The sequence below is a fragment of the Talpa occidentalis genome, unplaced genomic scaffold (assembly GCF_014898055.3).
Source record: "Talpa occidentalis isolate TD23 unplaced genomic scaffold, MPIMG_talOcc4v2.1 talOcc4.14, whole genome shotgun sequence".
NCBI classification, from domain to species: domain Eukaryota; kingdom Metazoa; phylum Chordata; class Mammalia; order Eulipotyphla; family Talpidae; genus Talpa; species Talpa occidentalis.
This window is the reverse complement of record NW_023601433.1, coordinates 22,798,094-22,819,585: the sequence shown is the minus strand read 5'-3', so window position 1 is coordinate 22,819,585 and position 21,492 is coordinate 22,798,094. Positions and strand designations below refer to the sequence as shown.

The 21,492-nt window shown below is 38.6% G+C and overlaps 1 protein-coding gene across 1 annotated transcript in view; it reads right to left on the bottom strand.

The window, feature by feature from the left end:
• Window positions 1-21,492, bottom strand: part of LOC119244417 (ankyrin repeat domain-containing protein 26-like) — a gene marked incomplete at its 5' end in the record, with an annotated part of 48,519 nt that overhangs the window by 11,960 nt on the left and 15,067 nt on the right. The window contains 6 exons of the mRNA XM_054695460.1: window positions 1,008-1,069; window positions 4,338-4,467; window positions 12,538-12,725; window positions 12,814-12,874; window positions 13,419-13,491; window positions 14,788-14,821. Coding sequence (XP_054551435.1) covers window positions 1,008-1,069; window positions 4,338-4,467; window positions 12,538-12,725; window positions 12,814-12,874; window positions 13,419-13,491; window positions 14,788-14,821 — 548 coding nt within the window. The remainder of the gene's footprint in view (window positions 1-1,007; window positions 1,070-4,337; window positions 4,468-12,537; window positions 12,726-12,813; window positions 12,875-13,418; window positions 13,492-14,787; window positions 14,822-21,492) is intronic.

The following is a 21,492-nucleotide window of genomic DNA, read 5'->3' as shown; positions in this document are numbered from 1 at the left end:
TGCATCTCAGCATATGAGACAAATTGGACTTTAAGGTTTCTTTTCTTAAATGTCCTGAACAAGGTTTTATAACAGTGTTATGCTGGACTCATAAAATAAATTATAAGTTTTCCCATTTTCTCTATTTGAAGGAAGATTTTGTTTGAGATACCAATAAGTCTAGATGAAATATCTGGAGATTTTATTTTTGACCTCTCTGGACCTGGGATTTTCTTTGTGGGGAGAATTTTTGTCATTCCCGTTTTATTACAATTTAAACATCTTTAACAGAAAATAGACTACTCAGATTTCCTATTTTCCCCCACAATGGTTTGTACATTTCACCTAAATTTTCAAATTTAATGTCACAAAGTTGCACCTTATCTCCCTTTAAAAGTGTTTGTGTGCAGACAATTATAAATCAGAGACATACTGCAGGGGAGGAGGAGAGAGGTGGGGTGAGAGGGAGGGAGGGAGGAGCACAGGGGACTGTGGTGATGGTACATGGGTGCCTTGGGGAAGGAGAGTCTATGGGGACTAAATCTGAGGGGGTGGGGGGAAGAAAATATGGTCTAAAAAAATGTAAAAAATGATAAATGTTAAAATTAAAAAAAAAGTGTGTGAACTAGATATGGATGATTTTTATTTTCACTTGTTTTTTAAGATCAGTTTTGCTAGATATTTAACAATATTATTAAAAATTATTTTTTCTAGTACATGTTTTTCAATTTCATGAATTTCTGTTCTTTTCTTAATATACTTTCCCCTACTACATCCTTTGTGTTTAATTTGTTATTTTTATTCTACTTCTTAGATTCCTGTATGATAAAATTTCACTCTTGCCAATTAGCAGAATTGTACTATGAAGTAGTATTAAATTTGGCATGTTATTAATTATATATTAAATCTACAATGAAATAATTTAATGGGAAAATACAGAGATGAGAAAATAAAGTCAAATCAGAGTCTTTTATGTTTTAATGTCATTCAATGCTTACAGTGGGAAAAAAATTAATAGAAGACAGTACCTCGGAATCCCAAGGTGATTCTGTATCTTCCTCTTCTCCTAATCCTAATGCTGACATCATATCTATAAAACATAGGTACAGATACATTAAGGACAATGTCTATTACTATGAATTATTTTTAAAAAGTCTACGTTTAGGGCCTCCCCAGTGGCGCAGCGGTTGAGCGCTGGGTTGAGAAGCTGCCCGCAGCCTCTGCAGCGCCGGTTCGATCCCCGGCTGCTCCCCGGCCACTGGAGGAGGGTCCCACATGGCGCGCAGACCTCTCCTGCCGCCCGCTGCTCCCCTCAGCAGTGTACTTCGGTCCTTCTGCCTGTTCTGTTCCCCGCTCTGGCTCTGGTGAATTCTCTCACCCTCCCACGCTTCTGACTGTGCCCAGTGCTTGTATAAATAAATAAATAAAAATAAATCTTTAAAAAAAAAAAGTCTACGTTTATGAATATTTCCATAAAATATTATAGCAGAAAGGAATTTCAGAAGGTTGAAGAAATTTCAGGAAGAAAAAGCTGGTATACTTATGAAGAAAGAAAGCAAAAGAAAAATACTTAAAGGAAATAGATATTGACTGGTTGACTCAGAAGGAGGAACACACCCTTAGGGGTTATGTACAAATGGAGGTAACATAGGCATAAGCCCAGCCCACATGCACAACTATCACTAGTGACGGACTCCTTCGGGACCCCCCCCTCAGCCCCGCCCCGACTCACTGATGACCCAGCTACATTTTACTTCTCCCTGACATACAGTGCCATCAACTGGAAATGTAGAAGCTCTGTAGCCTTAATATTTAGAAAGCAAATAACAGGGAGGTGAAAAAACACTACAAGCAGCAACCTAAGTTCTCAGAGGAACACTACACCACAGAGAAAGAACACTCGAGAGCCTAACCAAAGACATGCAAGATCATTATTCCTGTCAAGTACAGAGCTCAAAAAGGCACAGGGTGACTGATTAGATTAGAAAACAGAATCTAACTTTTTGCTTTCTCCAGGCTCAGACTAAAGAGTTGGGAAACAATCCCACAAGCAAATGGGACAATAGCAGATTAAATAGATCTCCAGCTGAAAAACATGAAGAGACAGGGATAAACACAATAAATGATTTCAGGAAAAAACACATCGGGAAGTCATAATACTCATCAATATTATACTCACCAAACCAAGGAGCATCAAAATATATAAGGTAATCACTATCAAATATAGACTTTGCAAAAAAACACATTCATGTCTGGGGCTTCAACATTTCCTTTTACCAATGGGCAGATTAACCACACAAAAAGTAAGGACACCGTAGCCTTAAATAAAGAATTAGACCATATGGGCTTAAAAGACTTTTGTAGGGCAGTGCACCCCACCCTCCCAAAAGCTCAATACATATTCTTCTCAAGTGCACATGGGACATTCTCTGGGATTGACCACAGAGTGGGTCACAAGACAAGTATCGACAAATTCATAAAAACTGAAATCATACCAAGCTTCTCCTCTGACAACAATGGTATCAAACTAGAAGTCAATCAAAAATGAAGGGAGGAAAAAAACCTCTAATATGTGGATGTGGAGACTGAATAATACACTACTGAGTAACTACTGGATTAATGAAGAAATCGAAGATAAATTAAAAAATACCTTGAGACAAAAATGAGGAAAAACCTTTAAGAACCTATGGGACACAGCAAAAGCAGTATGAAGAGGGAAGAATATAGCATATAGCAACACAGGCCCACATATATAAAATGAACAAAAGATCAAATAATCTTACCGTTCACTGTAAGGAACTAGAAAAAAAAAAAAAACAAGAAAAAAAAAGCCAATAGAAAGAAGGAAATAATAAAAATTAGGGCAGAAATAAATCAAGTTAAAGTCAAAATGACAGTCCCAAAGATTAACGAAACCAAAAGTTGGTACTTTGAAACAATAAACAAAATAGGCAAACCTGTAAATAGGCTCACAAAGGAAAGAAGGGAGAATTCAAATAGGACCAGAAATGAAAGAAGAGAACTTATAACAAACATCTTAGAGATTCAGAGAATCATAAGAGTTTACTATGAACATTCCTGTATGCTGGTAAGCTGAATACCCTAGAGGAGATGGATAAATTCTTGGAAATATACAACCATCCCAGGCTGAACAGCAAAGAAACAAGAAAATCTGAGCAGATGAATTACAAGCAAGGAGATATATATATAAATATATATATATATACACACACACACATATATATATATATATAATATACACACACACACACACACACACACACACACATATATATGTATCTCAAAACCCAGAAACAAGCATTGGTGAGGATGTGGAGTAAAGGAACCCTTATACACTGTTGATGGGAATGTAAACTGGTCCGTCCATCCCCTATGGAATATAGTTTGGAAGTTTCTCAAAATATTAAAAATGGATGTACCATATGACCCAATAATTCCACTCCTAGGTGACTATCCAAAGAACAGAAAAATACTAATTTGAAGGGACACACGCACTCCTTATTGCAGCACTATTGACAACAACCAAGCTATGGAAACTAAGTGCCCAAAAACAGATGAGAAGATCAGGATATATAGTATATATGTGCAATAGAATACAACTGGGCTATTAAGAAGAGATAAACTCTTGCCATTTGAGATACCATGGATGGAGCTGTAGGGAATTAGCAAAGCAAAATAAGACAGGGGCCTCCCTGGTGGCACAAGGGGTTAAGACACAACCTATGAAGCTATCTGCAGCTGCTGCAGCATGAGTTCGATCCCCGGCCAGGGAGCTACCCACATGGTGCGGGAGACCTCTCCTGACTCGCCCACTGCTCTCCTCAGCAGTGTATTTCAGTCAGTCTACCTGTTCTGTTCCCCACTTTGTCTCTTGTGAATCCTCTCACCCCCCACATCTCTGGCCTGTACCCCAGTTCTTGCATGCATAAATAAATACATCTTTCAGAAAAAATAAGACAGAAGAATAAAGGCAAATACTGAATGGTGTCACTCATATGTGGCAACAGAGAAACAAACCAAAGGGTCAGATAAAGTCAAACCAATAACAAAACCTAGGAAGCTGACTTTATTACTGAGGCTACTAGAGGGGGAGAGGGGAAGGGGCAAGACCAAAGTGGGATGGGAGCCCAGAGGACTATGGGGGCTTTGGTGGGGATGTGGCGTAGAGACAACACCTAAAGGGGGAGACGCTGTACCTCTAAAACACAAACCATGCTGTAAAACAATGTTGCTTCAAAAAAATAGAAAGAAGTGGATATCTCATTTCGATCGAGAAACTTTAGTTTTGTTTATACCACCATTTAAGGATAGAAATATATTAATAAATAGTCACTCACCACTTCTATTATTTTTGTGTGCTCCATCAACATAAGCCAAATTGTAATTATTTATGTGCTCTTGTGGAGCAATATCAATAATATCATTACCCTTTTCTTCATTTCCAACTGCTGGCTTTGTTGCTTCTTCCTGTAAAGGCAAAACAAAAACCCAACTTCAGAAAACAACCATTCATTCATATGCTTACTCACTGAACTAATCTATCAGTAAGACCACAACATTTACTATACTGAAGTATAGGCACCAGCCCTGCCTGGAAAAAGCTGGAAATATAAATAAAAGACAAATTCTCCCCAATATTTCAGTTAGGGTAGAAATACATGAAGAAAATTAAGAACAGAAAAGTGTTAATTCACTAGTTCTTCAACTGAGGTGAATAAAGTACAACCAGGGCACAAAGGAGAGCACAGTTAGTTGTACCTGGAAAGCTCAGGAACAGCTGACAGGATAGGGTTGTATCTTGCAATATACAACAAATTCAGGGAGAAGGGAGTGAGAGTATTCTCGAAAGGTGATAGGAGCAAAATAATGACATACAAAGCAAGAGAGTCAACAACACTATCAGGGTAATGTGGTAACACAGGAACTCAGTTATTGGGAGTGGGATGGAAAAATAAAAGTAGAGAATCAGAGACAAACCAAAAAAAGTCAAGTGTCATGTGAGCATATGAACTTTCCCTTCAAGTACAAGTATGGATTAAATAAACAATGGTGTTACATCAGTGCAAATATAGGTTAGTAAAGTTACTGTTGGCATTGTGAAGACGATATAAGGGAAGCAAACGAGAAAAGTATTTCAGAATTATAGTGAGAAAGTAAGTTACAGTAATAAGATATCAAAAATGGTAAGCAAGCAAAAATATTGTTTGGTGAGTGACTGAATTGATGATTTCAAGGAAGATTGAAAACCAAGATTTTGGCTGCTTCTTGGGGTTTCAGGAGTGCTATCTGCTAGAATGGCAAAAACAGATGTCAAAGTAAATTACAAAGAGTCAGGATAGAGGAAAATCTTAGGGACAATTGTTATAGAGCAACCCCGATATTAAACAGGTTCCTGGCTGTGGGTCCTCACCCACGCGCTTTAAAGGGACTTATGAATACTCTATTACAGACACACACAAAAAGGTTAATAAAAAGTTTATTTACAAGAGGAAAGGAAATAAGGAAAATGTACAACTCAGGGAGAAAATAGGGAAATAAAGTCTTTAATGCGTCCTACCCGATCCGACGACCTGGAAACCCAAAGTCACTCTCAGAGCTGGCCGGACGCTCGGACGCTGCAAGCTGGCGGAGAGCCAAAATGGGTCCCCCCAAAGCCCACGTGTCTGCCTTTTATATCCACCTGGCTGCTTAACCCCACCCTCAGGTCCCAGCCACCTTCCCTTTGGTGGTGATGGGATTTGAAGTTCCCAGTGTCTTTGTCTTTGACCTGGGGTGGGGGTGGAGTCCACAAAGCCTGTATGGAATTAGCTTTGGGACATCCTTTTCCCCCTAGCAATTCCCCCCTTACACTTTTTGCCACCATTTTCATGGTGATGAAGATCAAATATATGGAGGTTGGGATGCAGTTTCAGATGAACATTTTTTTTAGGTTTCAGTGTGAAAGAAAACCAGTTTCTTTAGGTATTTGTCCATTGTGGAAAGTAAAAGTCCTTTACTCCAGGAAAAATAGTTTATCAGTTTAAGCCAAAAAAAAAAAAAAAAAAAAAAAAAAACATCTGAAGGCATTAGCCAAAACAAGACAGTAGATATGTAAAAATCACAGGAAAAAAAAATTTTAAAATGGTTCAACTGATGTAAAACACAAATTTTCTTAACCTTGATCCCAAACATTTAACAGTATAGCAAAAGTTTGCAAACTAAATTTACTTTTAAACTATTTTTCCTATTTTTGTATAAAATCACAGGGCAGAAAATAACTAACAGCAATTTTTAGCTGGCTTTGTTGAAATACTCCACACAGGATCAGAGCGAATCGGTGGCATCCAGTCGATGTAGGCTTCAGGTATAAAGTTGGTCTCATTAGACTCCACCTGGGCTTTTCTCTTTTTGAGGGTACCAGGGCATTTTTTGTTGGCCGGGTTGTCCAGTTCTGTCAATGGAGGCAAGTTTCCTTACCTTCTTTGGAGGTCTCTGGAACCCTACAAACAAGGCAAACAGGTTTTTCTCTTTTTGGTTTAGCTTTTTTTAAACTTTTTAGAAGAACTTCACACAAAGCCACACAATTAAACTCACGTTCAATTTTTTGTTAAAACAGACAAAATTTTTATGGAAGTTATGCAAAAACAGTCTCTAAGATAAGTAGCAAAAATTACTACCACTATTTGTATGCCGTGTTGGTATCAAGGGGAGAGAAAATGTGACAAGTTAGCTTTGCTGGAAAAAAATTGCAACCTTGCTGCAGATTTTGGTTACTCAAAACAAAACAAAACAAAACAAAACAAAACAAAACAAAAACTTTGTGGATTCAGGACAGAATGCATAAAAATTACCAGTATTATGTCAAAGAACACTTAGTAAATGTTAGGTGTATTTCCAGGTTTATTTAGTCCTTTGTAGGCAAGTTTTTTACTCTCAACAGTTCCATCAATAGGAATCTGTTGAGACCTTTTTTTCCTATATTTCCAGAAACAATTTTTGTAGATGTGAAACAATTGAATTATACAATATTACAAGGTGACAATCACCATTGACAATTTACATACATACCAGATACTGAGAGGTTTTTTTATACACATTTTAGAAAACCACTGTTAACATTTCTGTACATACCAAAGTTTTACCATTTCCTTAAGTGACAATGTTTCCCTTCCAGTGTTACTTCATTAGGTAAGTCAAATAGAACAAATTTATTTAATGCCTTTCCCAGGAGGAAAGGGAGAAACTTTGTGGAGTGTATCAGGAGCTCTACTGAGGTTCCACAAAATTTCCTTGCATTAGCCAAATGACAGGCTACCAAATTTGTACTTGAATTTAGATTTTTGGGAAGTTTTGCCATAAATATCAGAAAATTAACAGAAACAATATTCAATCTCTATGAAGGCACCGGCTTAGTTTAGTAGGACAATGTTGACAATTAAACCATAACTTTTTTTTTTTTTCATAACTGGAGACTCTTTTTTTTCTTTCTAACGTCGATGGGCACCATGTATACCAATTTGTCAATTACCTGTGGTCAAGACGGTTAGACACAAGGACATACAGACAGACAACATATAGACACAAAGAGCTCTTTAGTTACCATTCATCACGCGTGGGATATTCCATGCAACTGCAGTTTGTCTGATAGGCCAAAGTAACAATAAAAAAAAACAAGCAGAAAAAAAAAAAACTTCAAAGTAAAAAAAAACAAAAGTTGATAGGAAATAACAAAATCAGGATTAAAAACCTTTTTATGTAAAAAAATACTGTCAGCATATGCATGATCCTAGATGTTATTTTACATTTCCTAAACTTTGAAAGGAAGAGATTGGTTAGAGCATGTTAGTTTTTTTTTTCCCCCTCAGGGTTTCTTCAGGAAAAAAAAAAAACGAGTTCTTGGGTATCCTGCAACAATAACTGGAAAAGAAGTCAGTAACATTCAAGGTTTTTTTTGTTTCTTAAACAAATATCTCAAGTCTTCAATGGGTTCACAAGACCAATGGGACTTCGTCTCTGGGTCAGTTCCTTCTGGTGCTTTCTTACCTCTGGAATGATGTACCCAGGGTTTTATACTTGCAAGTTTCAGAGAAGTATGTGTGCTTAGCAAAACGTCATATGGACCAGTCCATTTTTCTGACAGCTGGTTTTGGGCATCCCCACTCTGCCAGGTCTTCAGTAAGACCTGATTTCCAGGTTTGAAGGGATGCAATGGTTGATTAGGAGGCATAGAGATCCTTGAGTTTGCAAAGTTATGAATTACTGCCAGAACCTCCTGGATGTGTTTCACATATTGTGTGATCCGGCAATTTTGAGCTATTTCCGGACTGGCTTTCAGAACTGAGGCCTGGAAGGGTCTTCCAAACACAATCTCAAAGGGGCTTAATTGTAGCCCACTTCTAGGTGCCACTCTTATGCGGAGGAGGGCAAGGGATAGTACCTGGTCCCAACGAAGCTGTGTTTCCTGGCACAGTTTTGCCAAGGTTTTTTTTAAGGTGTGGTTCATTTTCTCCGTTTGTCCAGAAGACTGCGGTCTCCATGCAGCATGCAATTTCCAGTTGATTTGTAACGCACTGCTTACTGCATGAGTAACATCAGAGACAAATGCTGGCCCATTATCACTCTGGATAGAATCCGGCAACCCAAAGCGAGGAATTATCTCCTTCAGCAGCTGTTTTGCAACCTCGGAAGCTTTTTCCCTCTTTGTGGGAAATGCTTCCACCCATCCCGAGAACGTATCCACAAAAACCAACAGGTATTTGAAGTTGCCTGTTGTTCTAGGCATTTGTGTAAAGTCCACCTGCCAGTCCTCAAAAGGGCACTTGCCTCGGTATTGAACCCCAATGGCTTTAGGGTGGGAGTCAGTCTTGGGGTTATTCCTGGCACATAGTTGACAACCTTGGGTGATCCGTTGTGCTATTCTATGTAAATATGGTCCCTTCAAATATGGGCGCACAGTTTCTAATAAGGCATCTCTCCCATAGTGGGATCCTTCGTGAAGATGTTTTAGCACCAGATAAACCAGGGCCTCCGGGAGGAGTATCATCCCATGGGAGTTTACTCTCCAAGTGGAGCTGGGGTCAAACTCAGTAAATCCCCATGCACGAGCTCTCTCCTCATCCCGCTCGGTGTATTCAGGAGCATACTGAGTCAGGTCCACAAGAGGGATGAGTGCACCCTGGAGGGCAGAACGGGCAGTGGACTTAGCTGCCCGACCAGCTGCCCTGTTGCCCTTTGCCAAGTCAGACCCACCCTTTTGGTGGCCAGGACAGTGCATCACAGCGACAGCTGATGGTAAAGCTACTGCCTTTAACAAGGCCAGGATTTCTAATGGGTGTTTGACATCCTTGTTGCTAGCTGTAAGAAGTCCCCGCTCCTTCCAAATGGCCCCATGCATGTGGAGAATTATAAAAGAGTATTTTGAGTCAGTAAATATATTGACTCTTTTACCTTTTGAGAGTTCCAAGGCACGGGTCAGGGCTATTAATTCGGCTTTCTGCGCTGATGTACCTGCCGGAAGAGCCTTGGCTTCCACAGTGTTCTGGAGCGTCACCACTGCATATCCAGCACATCGACGGCCTTGATCCATAAAGCTGCTGCCATCTGTAAATAGCTCCCACTCTGGATCCGGCAGAGGCTGGTCCGTTAGATCTGGTCGGCTGGCATACACTGTGTCTATAGTTTCTAAACAGTTATGGATTAAAGTGTCATCCTCAAGTCTGTCTGCATTGCTTGGAAGCAGTGTGGCAGGATTCAGGGAACTAGAAACCTGCAGTTTCACATTAGGATTGTCCAACAGAGCTGCTTGATATTTTCCCATTCACCCAGCGGTTAACCAAAGTCCACCTTTCTGCTCCAGCAATGTCAAGACCTGATGTGGCACACACACAGTGATGGGCTGACCCAATGTAAACTTCTCTGCCTCGTGTAGGAGGACACAAGTGGCAGCTACAGCACGCAAACATGGAGGCCATCCCTTAGTGGTGTGGTCCAATTGTTTGGACAGATATGCGACGGGCTGCATTTCTGGTCCCAACAATTGGATCAACACTCCTAGGGCAACCCCCTGTCTCTCATGTACATAAAGTCTGAATGGCTTCCTCTGATCCGGAAGCCCTAATGCTGGTACTGAAATTAACTTTACTTTTATTTCATCAAAAGCCTTTTGACATTCCGGAGTCCAAGACAAAGGTTCAGAGTCCAGGCCTTTGAGAGCATCATATAAAGGTTTTGCTATTAGTCCAAAATTAGGAATCCAAATCCTACAAAACCCAGCCATACCCAAAAATCCGCGCAACTGTCGCCGGTTACTGGGGATTCTAAGGGCTGAAATTACCTGTTTTCTTTCCGTCATCAGGCTCCAAATTTGAGGAACCAGGAGACTTAGAAGAAAAGTTGCATGAATACATTTGGATTAGAAATATTTCTACTACAGGAAGCAATGATGTTCCCTACTTAGGAAAACATGCTAAGAAGATAAGTATTCGTAAATTATACTAAACTGGTAGAATTATGCAAGCCTACACTGAACACTAAAATTTTGAAAATGAAAATAAGAGCAGGGGGGAGAAAGTGGGATTTTTTCAGCTACATAATTCACATTTGTTCCAAGGATACAAAATGTACTCCTCACGAGTAAAAACAAATATTCACTTCTGGGATGTCACAGTAATATACATTTTTAAGCTTAATGAAAAGATTTCATTATAAAACACTAGTTCAAGATGCTACAAAAAGAGTCCATTTTAAAATTAATTTTAAAAGGCAAGTTTTAAAGTCTAAAGGAGATATGCTTGTGTGATTATAGAATTAAGTGGTGCTTTTAAGTATTACTCTGATGCAAGAAAATATATAAAACACTAGTTTAAAATTCAAATGGTTTTTCCATCCTCTGTGAACAGCACAAAAATAACTCATTTTCTGCTTATGCCACATAGAATGGTAATACTGGAGAAAGGAACTAGCATAAAAAATTAATAAAACTGCCATTATATAAGTTGAAGATGTAAAAGTCTTCAAATATATCTACAATTATCAAGCAAGACCCAACACTCACCTAGGAAAGAAGAAAGGGATTAAATAATAAAGTGATCAGTATGAAAGACTTGACATGTTAGGCTTAACAACTATGAAAAATAAGGTAAATAAAGTTTCCCAAGAATAGCAGGAAATGTACACACTGCTACAGATATGTAAAAAGTGAAAATCATCTTCCAGAAATAATTTTGCATGTTCTGTTGGAAATCCTTCCTTATGATTCTTTAACAATAAGGATATTTATATTAGGGGTAAAAATCATAAATTGTGATTCCATTCATTTGATGTGCATATATATATTCATTACACACAGATAATATTAGGAAAAGATACATCAGAATCTTCACAGAAAAAAATTATTTCCATGTTATTTTGTCTTTGAGTGCAGCAGCTTAAAATTTAATTTCTCATTAATGGATAGAGATTAAGAACCTCATTTACATAATGAGAAATTTTAATTACTGAAAAGACTAAAATAAATGGGTAACTTATTTCCTCTCTTTATTCTCAAAAAAATCAAATACCTACACCAAGATTATACCAAACAGTAAGCTAAGATAGTTAAAGAAATAAAGTCTCCCTCAAACAAAAGTAAGAAACCACAAGAAACAGAAGAGCCAAAAATTCAAAATTCATAAAATATCAGTAAGACCTCAAACATTTCACTTCCTATTGTCTATGAATACAGGTTTTGTTATATTAACTGTGTCATCATTTTATTAACCTTACAGAAAGTGAGGAATAAGTTTTCTTTCAATTCATCATAAAAATCAGCTATAAGACATTCAGGAGAATCTGAACATTGTTTTTATGATCTGGCTTTGTTAATCTGCATTTAAAATAATTTCTATCGGTGCCTCCCTGGTGGCGCCGGAGGTTGGGCGCAGCGCTATGGAGCTGCCCACAGCCTCTGCAGTGAGGGTTCGATCCCTGCCGGCCGGGGAAATACCCACCTGGTGCCTCAGACCTCTCCTGTCTCGCCCGCTGATCCCCTCAGTAGTATATTTCAATTAGTCTGTCTCTTGTGCTCCCCACTCTGTCTCTGGTGAATCCTCTCTCCCTCCCGTACATCTGGCCCGTACCCCGGTTCTTGCATAAATAAATAAATCTTTTTAAAAATAATAATAAAAATAATTTATATATATTTTATGATAGAGTTCCTGCTTTCACTTAATCCCACATTTCTGTCATGTTTTACTAATAATCTTTCTCATCTCACTGTCTTATCCAATCTTCATATTTATCTTATTCTCACATGAATTCTCCCCTTCATCCTTCTCATCTTCCTATTCATCTAGCTGTTATTCCTAGTTGCTTTCTCATTTTTTCTGTCCACAATAGTATACTTAAGAATTGTTTCCTCATCAATCCACATCTCTCTTTGGTTATTCTGTGCTCTATTATAATCTCAAGGAATTAAATTTCTTTCTAGAATTCTTTCCATCACGGTAAGGATCAGGGGAATGTTATGTACACAAGCATGGGGGGGGGGAGGAGTTTTAAAAACAGAACAAAATGACTTACTTTTGTACGATCCATGACTGCTAAAGACTTGAGAGGCTCAGGTGATGGAAAGGCAGGATGAGAAAAGTCCTGGACTTTGATTGATGGCTTAGAAAGGGTTTCAACTACATCTTCATTTTCACTCTCAGAATTGTTATCCTCAAATAAGGATCTACTTTCTGGTCTCATGATGGCGCATTTGGCTTGTACTATAGTCAAAACAAAGTAAAGAGTACATAAGAATATCTGTATTTTCAAATCAGTGAATAACACAAAAATAGTCTTCAAATGGCTTACTGTTTTTCCTGCATTGCTGAGAAGCAGACATTAGCTTGGCAAAGTTCAGTTTCGGGACAGTCTATGGAAAAAAAATAACAGCTTTAAGAATAGCAAGTATCAAATTGTATAAAATAAATATAATATCACAATAATATTTCCAAATGTTATTTCCTTTATAACTTATTACTAAACAAATACTATGATATCCATTAGATTATTTTATCAGGATAACCAAAAATAAAAACTGTAAGTAGCTTAAAAGTAGTATTGAAAAAAAACTAACACTATAAAATTTGAATTTATTATTTATTATAATTCAAAATGTGCTTGTCTGATTTATACTTGTGTGAATTTTTAATTGTAGGGGACAATGAGAATTTACTTCTGAGCAGTATTTTATATAGATGGGCTGGAATGGAAAACAATGTAAGTAGTTCCTATTTTGTTTGTCTGAAAGATGAAGACAAATGATTGTATAAATTCAGTTGCAAAAATGAAAATGAAAAAAAAAAAAAAAGAAGCTGCCTTGTGGGGCAGTGATTCATGAATGAAAGCAACACTCAGATAATAAAGAGAAACTAAATTAAGAGCAAGAAAATTACTTTCACAAAAGAACACTTTACCTTGGTTTCAAAATCTAAGTCTTCATCATCTGATGTAGGCCATGAATCATCAATGCCAGGTTTGCTGGAAAGCCTTAAGAGGTAAAATACTGACTAAATATGAGTGATTTAATTTATGTATTAAAAAATTCAAGTAAAAGTAGGTTATCTAAATATTAAGTTTCTTGATAAAATTTAAATTTGATCTCCGTTTTTTTAAAAAAAGTTTTCAGTTTTCTGTTTCTTATTCTACCTCTCCAAACATGTAAAATATTCAGTAAAATCACATTCTTAGTTCCCACACAAAAACTGACAGCCCATATATTGGCAAAGTCTGAGAATTCTTTGTTTTTACCAAAAGTCCTGACTTATGTAGTTCAGTAATATCAAGTCTCCTAATTTTTGAAGGGATCTAAGCTACCCTCTATAACCTAAGGTGGAGGGAGAGGATATCACATTGTATTTACTATAACAAATGGCTCAAGTTATTATATATTTCAACAGACACCTTAAAGTTTGCTGGTTCCTTCAATTAAACAAACTAGCAGTAGCCTGTTGAGGGTTCCCTGAGCCCTCCACTTCATGTGCCTTTCTACACAACTTCCAACATACTGTGTCCATTGCTCCTGTAATTTATCTGAGTTGCTATAAACCCTAATATTCACATCTCTTTTCTAAGTCCCTTATCACTCTCCAACCCAGTGTCGTTTCTCTTGAAACATGCCACTTCCCTGCTTATTCCGTTCCAGAGACCACGGAGAGACCACAGCTATTCTTCATTTACAGTAAGACAATCCATCTGAAGGAGTGTAAGGTATCACTCATTATACCTAAGAAGACTTGGCTGATTAGGGCTTGCGTACATAGTTCTAAAGTTCTGGCTATAGCTTCTGAGATCTGCCTTAAAACTTTTGAAGGTAACAACAACGTAATTTGACACTGCAACTGTCAAATTATTTAGGTCAAATGCTTGGACAAACCAGGTTTCTTAGAAGAACTGTAAAGCAAAGTTAACACAAACTAAAGTTAACTTTCTCAGCTGATCTGATTTAGATCTCTCTCCAGTGCCAGTGCTACACAAGTACATGTCAATCTACACTGAAAGACAATGGATTTTTGAGAGAGCAGGATGACTGTCAACTCATGGGTCAGTAGCTTTGTAAACAATGGAATCATGAGCCAATCAAGATTCCTGAACCACAGTTACCTAGTTAGCAAAAAAAAGAGCTATAGCAGCACAGCTACTTTGCAAAACTATGGAGATTACTATATGAGATAAGTTGTTAACCACATAATACAGCGTGTAGGCAGGGTAAAACACTCAACAAATATTAGCTCCTTTTCTCTGCACTTAGTTAACAAATAGTATTTTTAACCAATAAACTCGTACCTGCTTAAAGAATCTTCTTCAGAACTCTCATCCACTAGTAAAGACAAAAGTAAAATACATTTTAAATCAATAACAGAAAAACACAGAGTATTAAAACACAAGTGTAAATCTGATGTTTTGCTAAAATGCATGTCTTTGGAGCCACACCTGGAGATTATACTAGAGTAATCATTCTACTATCAGTATGTAATTAATGTGTTAAAAACTCTTATGACCTTGCCCTTTTATATTTATCAAATGCATGAAACTTGAAATCATTTACCACAATTTGGTACCTACACATGAACTGCTGTTAACAATGAAATGAAACTAACATGAAATGGTATCACTAGCAGAACCAGCATACAGTGCCATACATTGCCAATGTCAAACTTAAATAACATGATTTTTGTGGCTGTCCACTATTAGTAGTTAGAGGAAGTATAATAATCTTGCTGCGACACAACACAACTTCACCTCTTTAGTAGAGACTGCTCAGTTTAGGATGAAACGCCCTATAACAAGGAAGTTCGGTTTACAGTCACTTATTTTGTAGCAGGACAAAAGGGGAAATAGATTCTCTAGTTTTACTTCCAAGTGCAAGATAGGTATGGACTTTGTGATTCTAGTTTTATTAACTGCAACCTGCTCAAACTGTCTCCTTCCATTGGTAGGATCTTTTTCTGTACCCACCTCATAGACCAGGATGGTCCAGTTAATGCTGTGCAGTAGTGCATGATGCCATTTTTTTCAACCCTCCTCATTATGTGACAAATGTCAACAGAAAGCATGCTTTTCCAGCTTATAAGGTATATTTTATCAGATACTATGCTGATGAACAACAGCAAAAACCATAAAAGACAAAGAACATCTTAAAAACTACATTCAACTTCCTTGGATTTTAACTTTTTAAACATTCAAAAAGATGGCCACGGTAGGATTCCACAAGACATTCTGCAAAAGGCAAAGCTATGGAGACAGTAAAAAAGATCAGTGGTCGCCAGAGATTAGGAAAATGGAGGGATGAGTAGGCAGAGCACAGAGGATTTTACGGCCATGAAGCTATTCTGCATAACACTACAATTATTGGATAGGTCACTATACATTGTCATAATGCACACACCTATAGAATTCACAACACCAGGAGTGAATCCTAAGGTAAACACAGACTCTGGGTGATAATAATGAACCAATCAGTGTAAGCTCAGGAGTTGTAACAAATGTACCTCTGGTGCAGGATGTCAACAATGAGGGAGGCTGTGCATGCATGGGGATCTGGGACATGTGGGAACTCTGCACTTTATGCCCAATTTTGCTATAAACCTAAAACTGCTATACAAATGAGTTAATAATTTTTTTAAAAGGTATCATCTGAACCTGGTATTACCATGTATCACTGATATTGTCAGGATATAGTCACCTTGAAAATTAAGATAAAAATCAAAATGACAGACTGTTGATATTATCTCCCCAACTGAAGTATACAAAAATACACAAAGTAAATAAGCCTGATCATATACTTAGGCAGCAAAATTTTACTCATCAATATGACTGAATTTCTTACTTTATAATTAACAGGATTTAGCATAATAGGAACCAGAACTGGATCAATTTTTATTCTAATTATACATCAGCTATCAGTTGGCTAGGCAGGAATTCGATCAAGATGGTATCTTAAGAGGTCTGTTGCATTACTCTTAGGGGGATAATTTGAAAGTTATACAGAGAGGCAATAAACCTGGAGGGTCCTGTGACTTGGGGTGAAACTGGAGCAGCTCTTGGATATTGGCGACCAGCATGGACTGCACCTGAAGAGACTCATGTTTCATTAAACAAGAGGTGCAAGGAGGGCATCTCCTCGAGTTGTGGTCGGGGGCAGGGAGACCTGAACGGTATGGAGGTGCACACCTTTGACTGACGGGAAACATGTACAGAGGAGCTGGGCCACTCCTGTCAAACCAGGTTCCCGGTAGAAAGAATAAGGACCATAGTGCACTGGGTAGCACTCAGCCTTCCCCACCCCTCAGGACTGGTACTGACCTCTTGAAGCGCACTGACAGCGCGCAGCCTGCAGACTCTGGTCTGAAGCCCAGAGAGGAGGGGCATGGGCAGCGACACAAGAACAATCCAGTGCCTCCCCCACGACACATTTCAAACAATAATGGTCCCTCCTGGGCCCTCCCTTCATCCCTCACTCAGTATTCAAGATTAGGCCTCCTGGCCTAAAGAAGTTGAGAAAGACCAATAAATAAATAAATAATAATTAAAATTAAATAAAACCACCGTGCCACTTGATGGAAAAGCAGAAGTAGTGCAAATATTTATGCAACTGTTTCAGGTGCTTTAAAAAAATAGGGACATCTAAAACAGCAAAATGGGCAGACAAAAAAAACAACACGTGGCACAGCTTGAGACCTCAAGGGAATATGTCACTATAGATAAAGAACAATTAACTCTCCATAATCGAACCACAAAGACATGGAAGATTTTATCCTCCTCTTGGTACAGAATTAAACACTGTCATGATAAAGACATTGAAAGAAATAGTAGAAAATGCAGAAAACAAGTCCAAGAGATAACTCTGTAAAGTTAAAAACAAAATTCAGAAAAACAGATGACTCAGATGAGAAATAAAATGAATGACCAAAAAAGAAAAGAACAGGGTTGCAAAATATAAAAAGATCAATAGAGGAGATAAAAAATTCTGGAAAGTCAAAGATGGCCTCAGTGCAGGCCTTTAGGATGATCCAAAGGCTGAACTACATTGGAACTGCACCCAGGGAACCATGTCTGGGGCAAAACTGGAACACGTCTCAGACATCGGAGACCAGACCACACCAGAAAGGACAACAAAAAGATTCATGCATAAGCCAGAAGTTGGTGGAGACAGACAACTGGGGGTTGTGGTCACAGGTGGAAGGCTGCCTTACGAACCACAGCTCTGCTGCCTCGCTGGCATACCTCAGAAGGGACCGAGCCTAGCAGTGCAGAGCCACAACATAGAGTCAGAGGGGAGACATGTGCAGAGGAGCTGGGGTTCTCCCAGCAGGCCGGGTGCCCAGTGAAAGGAATAATGACAGTGCAGTTGGCTGTGTCTCCATTCCCATAGCCCTTAGGATGTGCTGACCTTGTGGACCTCGCTGAGAGCACTCAGTCTACAGAGACATGGGTGTGAAACCCTACAGTGGAGGGATTCAGTGGTGCTACAGGCATGAGCTAACACCCTGCCGCCTGCCCACCAGAGCCTGGACCCTCCAGGCCCTTCCCCAACCCTGACTCAACGGCTTCAAGATCTGGAAAGGCCAACATCTAAAATTATAAAGCTGGGAAAACTTCAAAAAAGAAAAAAAAGAGGGCCTCCCCGGTGGCGCAGCGGTTGAGCGCTGGGTTGCGAAGCTGCGCGCGGCCTCTGCGGCGCCGGTTCGATCCCCGGCTGCTCCCCGGCCACCAGAGGAGGGTCCCACATGGCGCGCAGACCTCTCCTGCCGCCCGCTGCTCCCCTCAGCAGTGTACTTCGGTCCTTCTGCCTGCTCTGCTCCCCGCTCTGGCTCTGGTGAATTCTCTCACCCTCCCGCGCTTCTGACTGTACCCAGTGCATGTATAAACAAAACAAACAAACAAACCAGCAAACAAATAAATAAAGCATGCCTCTATAAAAAAAAAAAAAAAAAAAAAAAAAAAAAAAAAGAGAGAGAGGAATGGAGGGAAGAGAGAGGGAGGGAAGGAAGGGAGAAAGGAAGGAGGGAGAGGGAGGGAAGGAGAGAGGGAGGAGAGAAGAGGGAAGGAGGGAGGAAGACAGTGCCACCTGCTGGAAAAGTAGAACAGCAAAAGTCTAAATTATTGCTACTGTAACATTTAAAAAAATACAGAAATCAAAAGGAGCAAAATAGGCTAACAGAAAAATATAGCACATGGCACCTTGACATATCAAGGGACTATGTTATCACAAGGCAAGAATAACCTTCCAAAATCCAACCACGAAGACATGGAAGATTTTATCCCCCTATCAATAATTCAAAGAACAGGAAGAAAACTCAGAAAAGCAAATGAATGACATGAGAAATAAAATTAATGAACAGAAAACACAAGGTGAAGCTTTAAATGAGAAAATAATGGCTACGCAGGATGTGAAAAGATCAACAGAAGCAATAAAATATTCTGGAGAAGCTATAGAAGCAGAATAGACCACATGCAAGACTGAATTAATGACATCAAAAATTATAATGCACAAAGGACCCAGGAGGAAGAAGAAATAGAAATATAAAGAAAAAGAATCAAGAAACCCTTCAAGAATGAACTGATTCATTAGGAAAGGCAACATAAGTATCCAGGAGCAGAAGAGAAAGAAGGAACAGAGAGAGATCTTGTTCAAAGAAATGATAGAGGAAAACTTCCCAAAGCTGGTGAAGAAACTAAACATACAAGCCCATGAAGTTAAAAGAACACCTGGTTATCTAAATGTAATGAGACCTACACGAAGATGTGAAACTTCCAAGAGTTCAAGACAAAGACAGAATATTGAAGGTAGCTAGGGAACAAAAACAGATCATCTGTAAAGGTACTCCCAATCAGGCTTACATCAGAGTTCTCTGAAGCAACCATACAAGCAAAGAGAAAATAGAATGACATATTCAAAATACTGAAAAATAAAAACTGCCAGACAAGAATACTACATACCCTGAAATACTCTCCTTCAGATATGAGAAATAAATGCCTTCCCAGACAAACAGAAATTGAAAGAATTTGTAAACACTAGTCTCCAACTGCAAGAAATGTTGAAAGGAGCTCTTCTAATTCAGAGAAGAAAATCTACAAATAAAAACCTGACCAAGGAAATAGATAAGTAAACTAAAGACAAAAATGACACTGTGCTTAAAATGAAAATATACCCCACTGAATGGCAGAAAATATTTGCACATGAAATATCTGACAAGAGGCCAATAGCTAAGATCTACAAAAAATTCATACAACTGAACAGCAACAATAAAACCTCCAAATCCAATCAAAACATGGGCACAAGGGCTAAAAAACCTCCAAAAAAAGCACAGAGATGACAAATAGGCACATGAAAAAAATGCTCATCATCACTAGATATGAGGGAAAGGCAAATCAAAATCATGATGAGGTACCATCTCAAACCTGTGAGAAAGATCTATATTTAAAAGATCAGAAACAACTGTTAAGGAAGATGTTGAGAAAGGGGACCTTATACACTGCTGGTGGAAATGTCAACTTGTCTATTGCCTCAATAGGAAGAGTACGCAGTTTTCTCAAAATATTAAAAATAGATCTAACACATGATCCAGCAAATTTTACTCCTAGATATCTATTAGAATGCAAAAACACTTAACTTGAAGGGATATATGCAGCACAATTTATAATAGCCAAGTATGGAAACAACCTAAATGCCCAAGTACTGATGAGCATATAAAAATGTGGCATATATACACTAGGAATACTACTTTGCTATAAAAAGAGACGAACTCTTGCCATTTCTGACAACATGGGTGGAACTGGAGGGAATTATTCTCAGCAAAATAATTCAGAAGGAGAAAGAAAAATACTGAATATTTTCACTCATATGTGGAACATAGGAAAACAAAACAAAGGATCAGGAAAATCCAAACCAAAAAAACCCGCTAGAAATCCTACTGAAAACTTGAGGGTAGCAGAGGGTGGAGGGAGGTTGGAGAGCAATGTAGAATAGAGCCAAGGGACTACAGCGGATGACTATGGATAGCTTGGTAGTAGGTGCAGTGTGGGAACATGCATCTGAATAAGTGTGATTCTGCACCTTTTTTTTAATTTAAATTTATTTTTATATTCCCCATACAATTACAACCCCCTTATTTTGACCCCAATCCCCTGTTACCCCGCCCCCCACCCCCCATAGAGTGTCTCTGGTTCATAGTTGTTTGTTGATTTTGATATTTTCTTTCTTATAGTTATTCTTTTTCCTTGTCCCTTATTTAAGTTTTCTAGATTCCTGCTATGAATGAGACCATCCGATATTTTTCTTTTTCTTTCTGGCTTATTTCGCTGAGCATGATCCCTTCCAGCATCCATGTTGCTGCAAATTGCATGTGTTTATCTTTTTTGAATGCTGAGTAATCTAATTATAGTGAGTATCGTGAACCAATGTTACATGAATTTAAGAGTGTAGTATACCTGGAGCTACCATACAACCCAGCAATTCCACTCCTAGGGATCTACCCAAAGGACACAAAAACCATGTCATATCATCATATTAGCTGCTATTAAATAAATTTAAGATAACAGCAAACGCTGAGGCAGGATTACAGATGTTATGCAGACATTTCAAGAAGCAGGCCTGAGATGCCTATCTTTAGAAAGTCCTGCTTGAATAGCTGACCCATGGTTGTGAATGGGAACTTGGACTTGAAAGGGTCTACCATTCCCTAACTGATTGATAAAGGTGGCTCACTGTGTCTCAACTGTGTGTGCAAACAATGTGGTTTCTGCTGAACACTTGGCTTTCCTTTTGGGATTGTGGGATTTCAGTACATGCTGGGAGAGAAAGCCTATGTGACTAGACTGCAGTTGTAATCTCAGGCACCCAGTCTCTAAGGAGGCTCTGGCACTAGTAGACAACATATTTTCATGCCAGAGAAATTAAGCAGATCTTGGTAACTACACAGGAAAATGACTCTTGCAAACTTGAATCTGGTTTCCTCCATTTTGCCCCAGCCACCTTTCTTTTTGCTG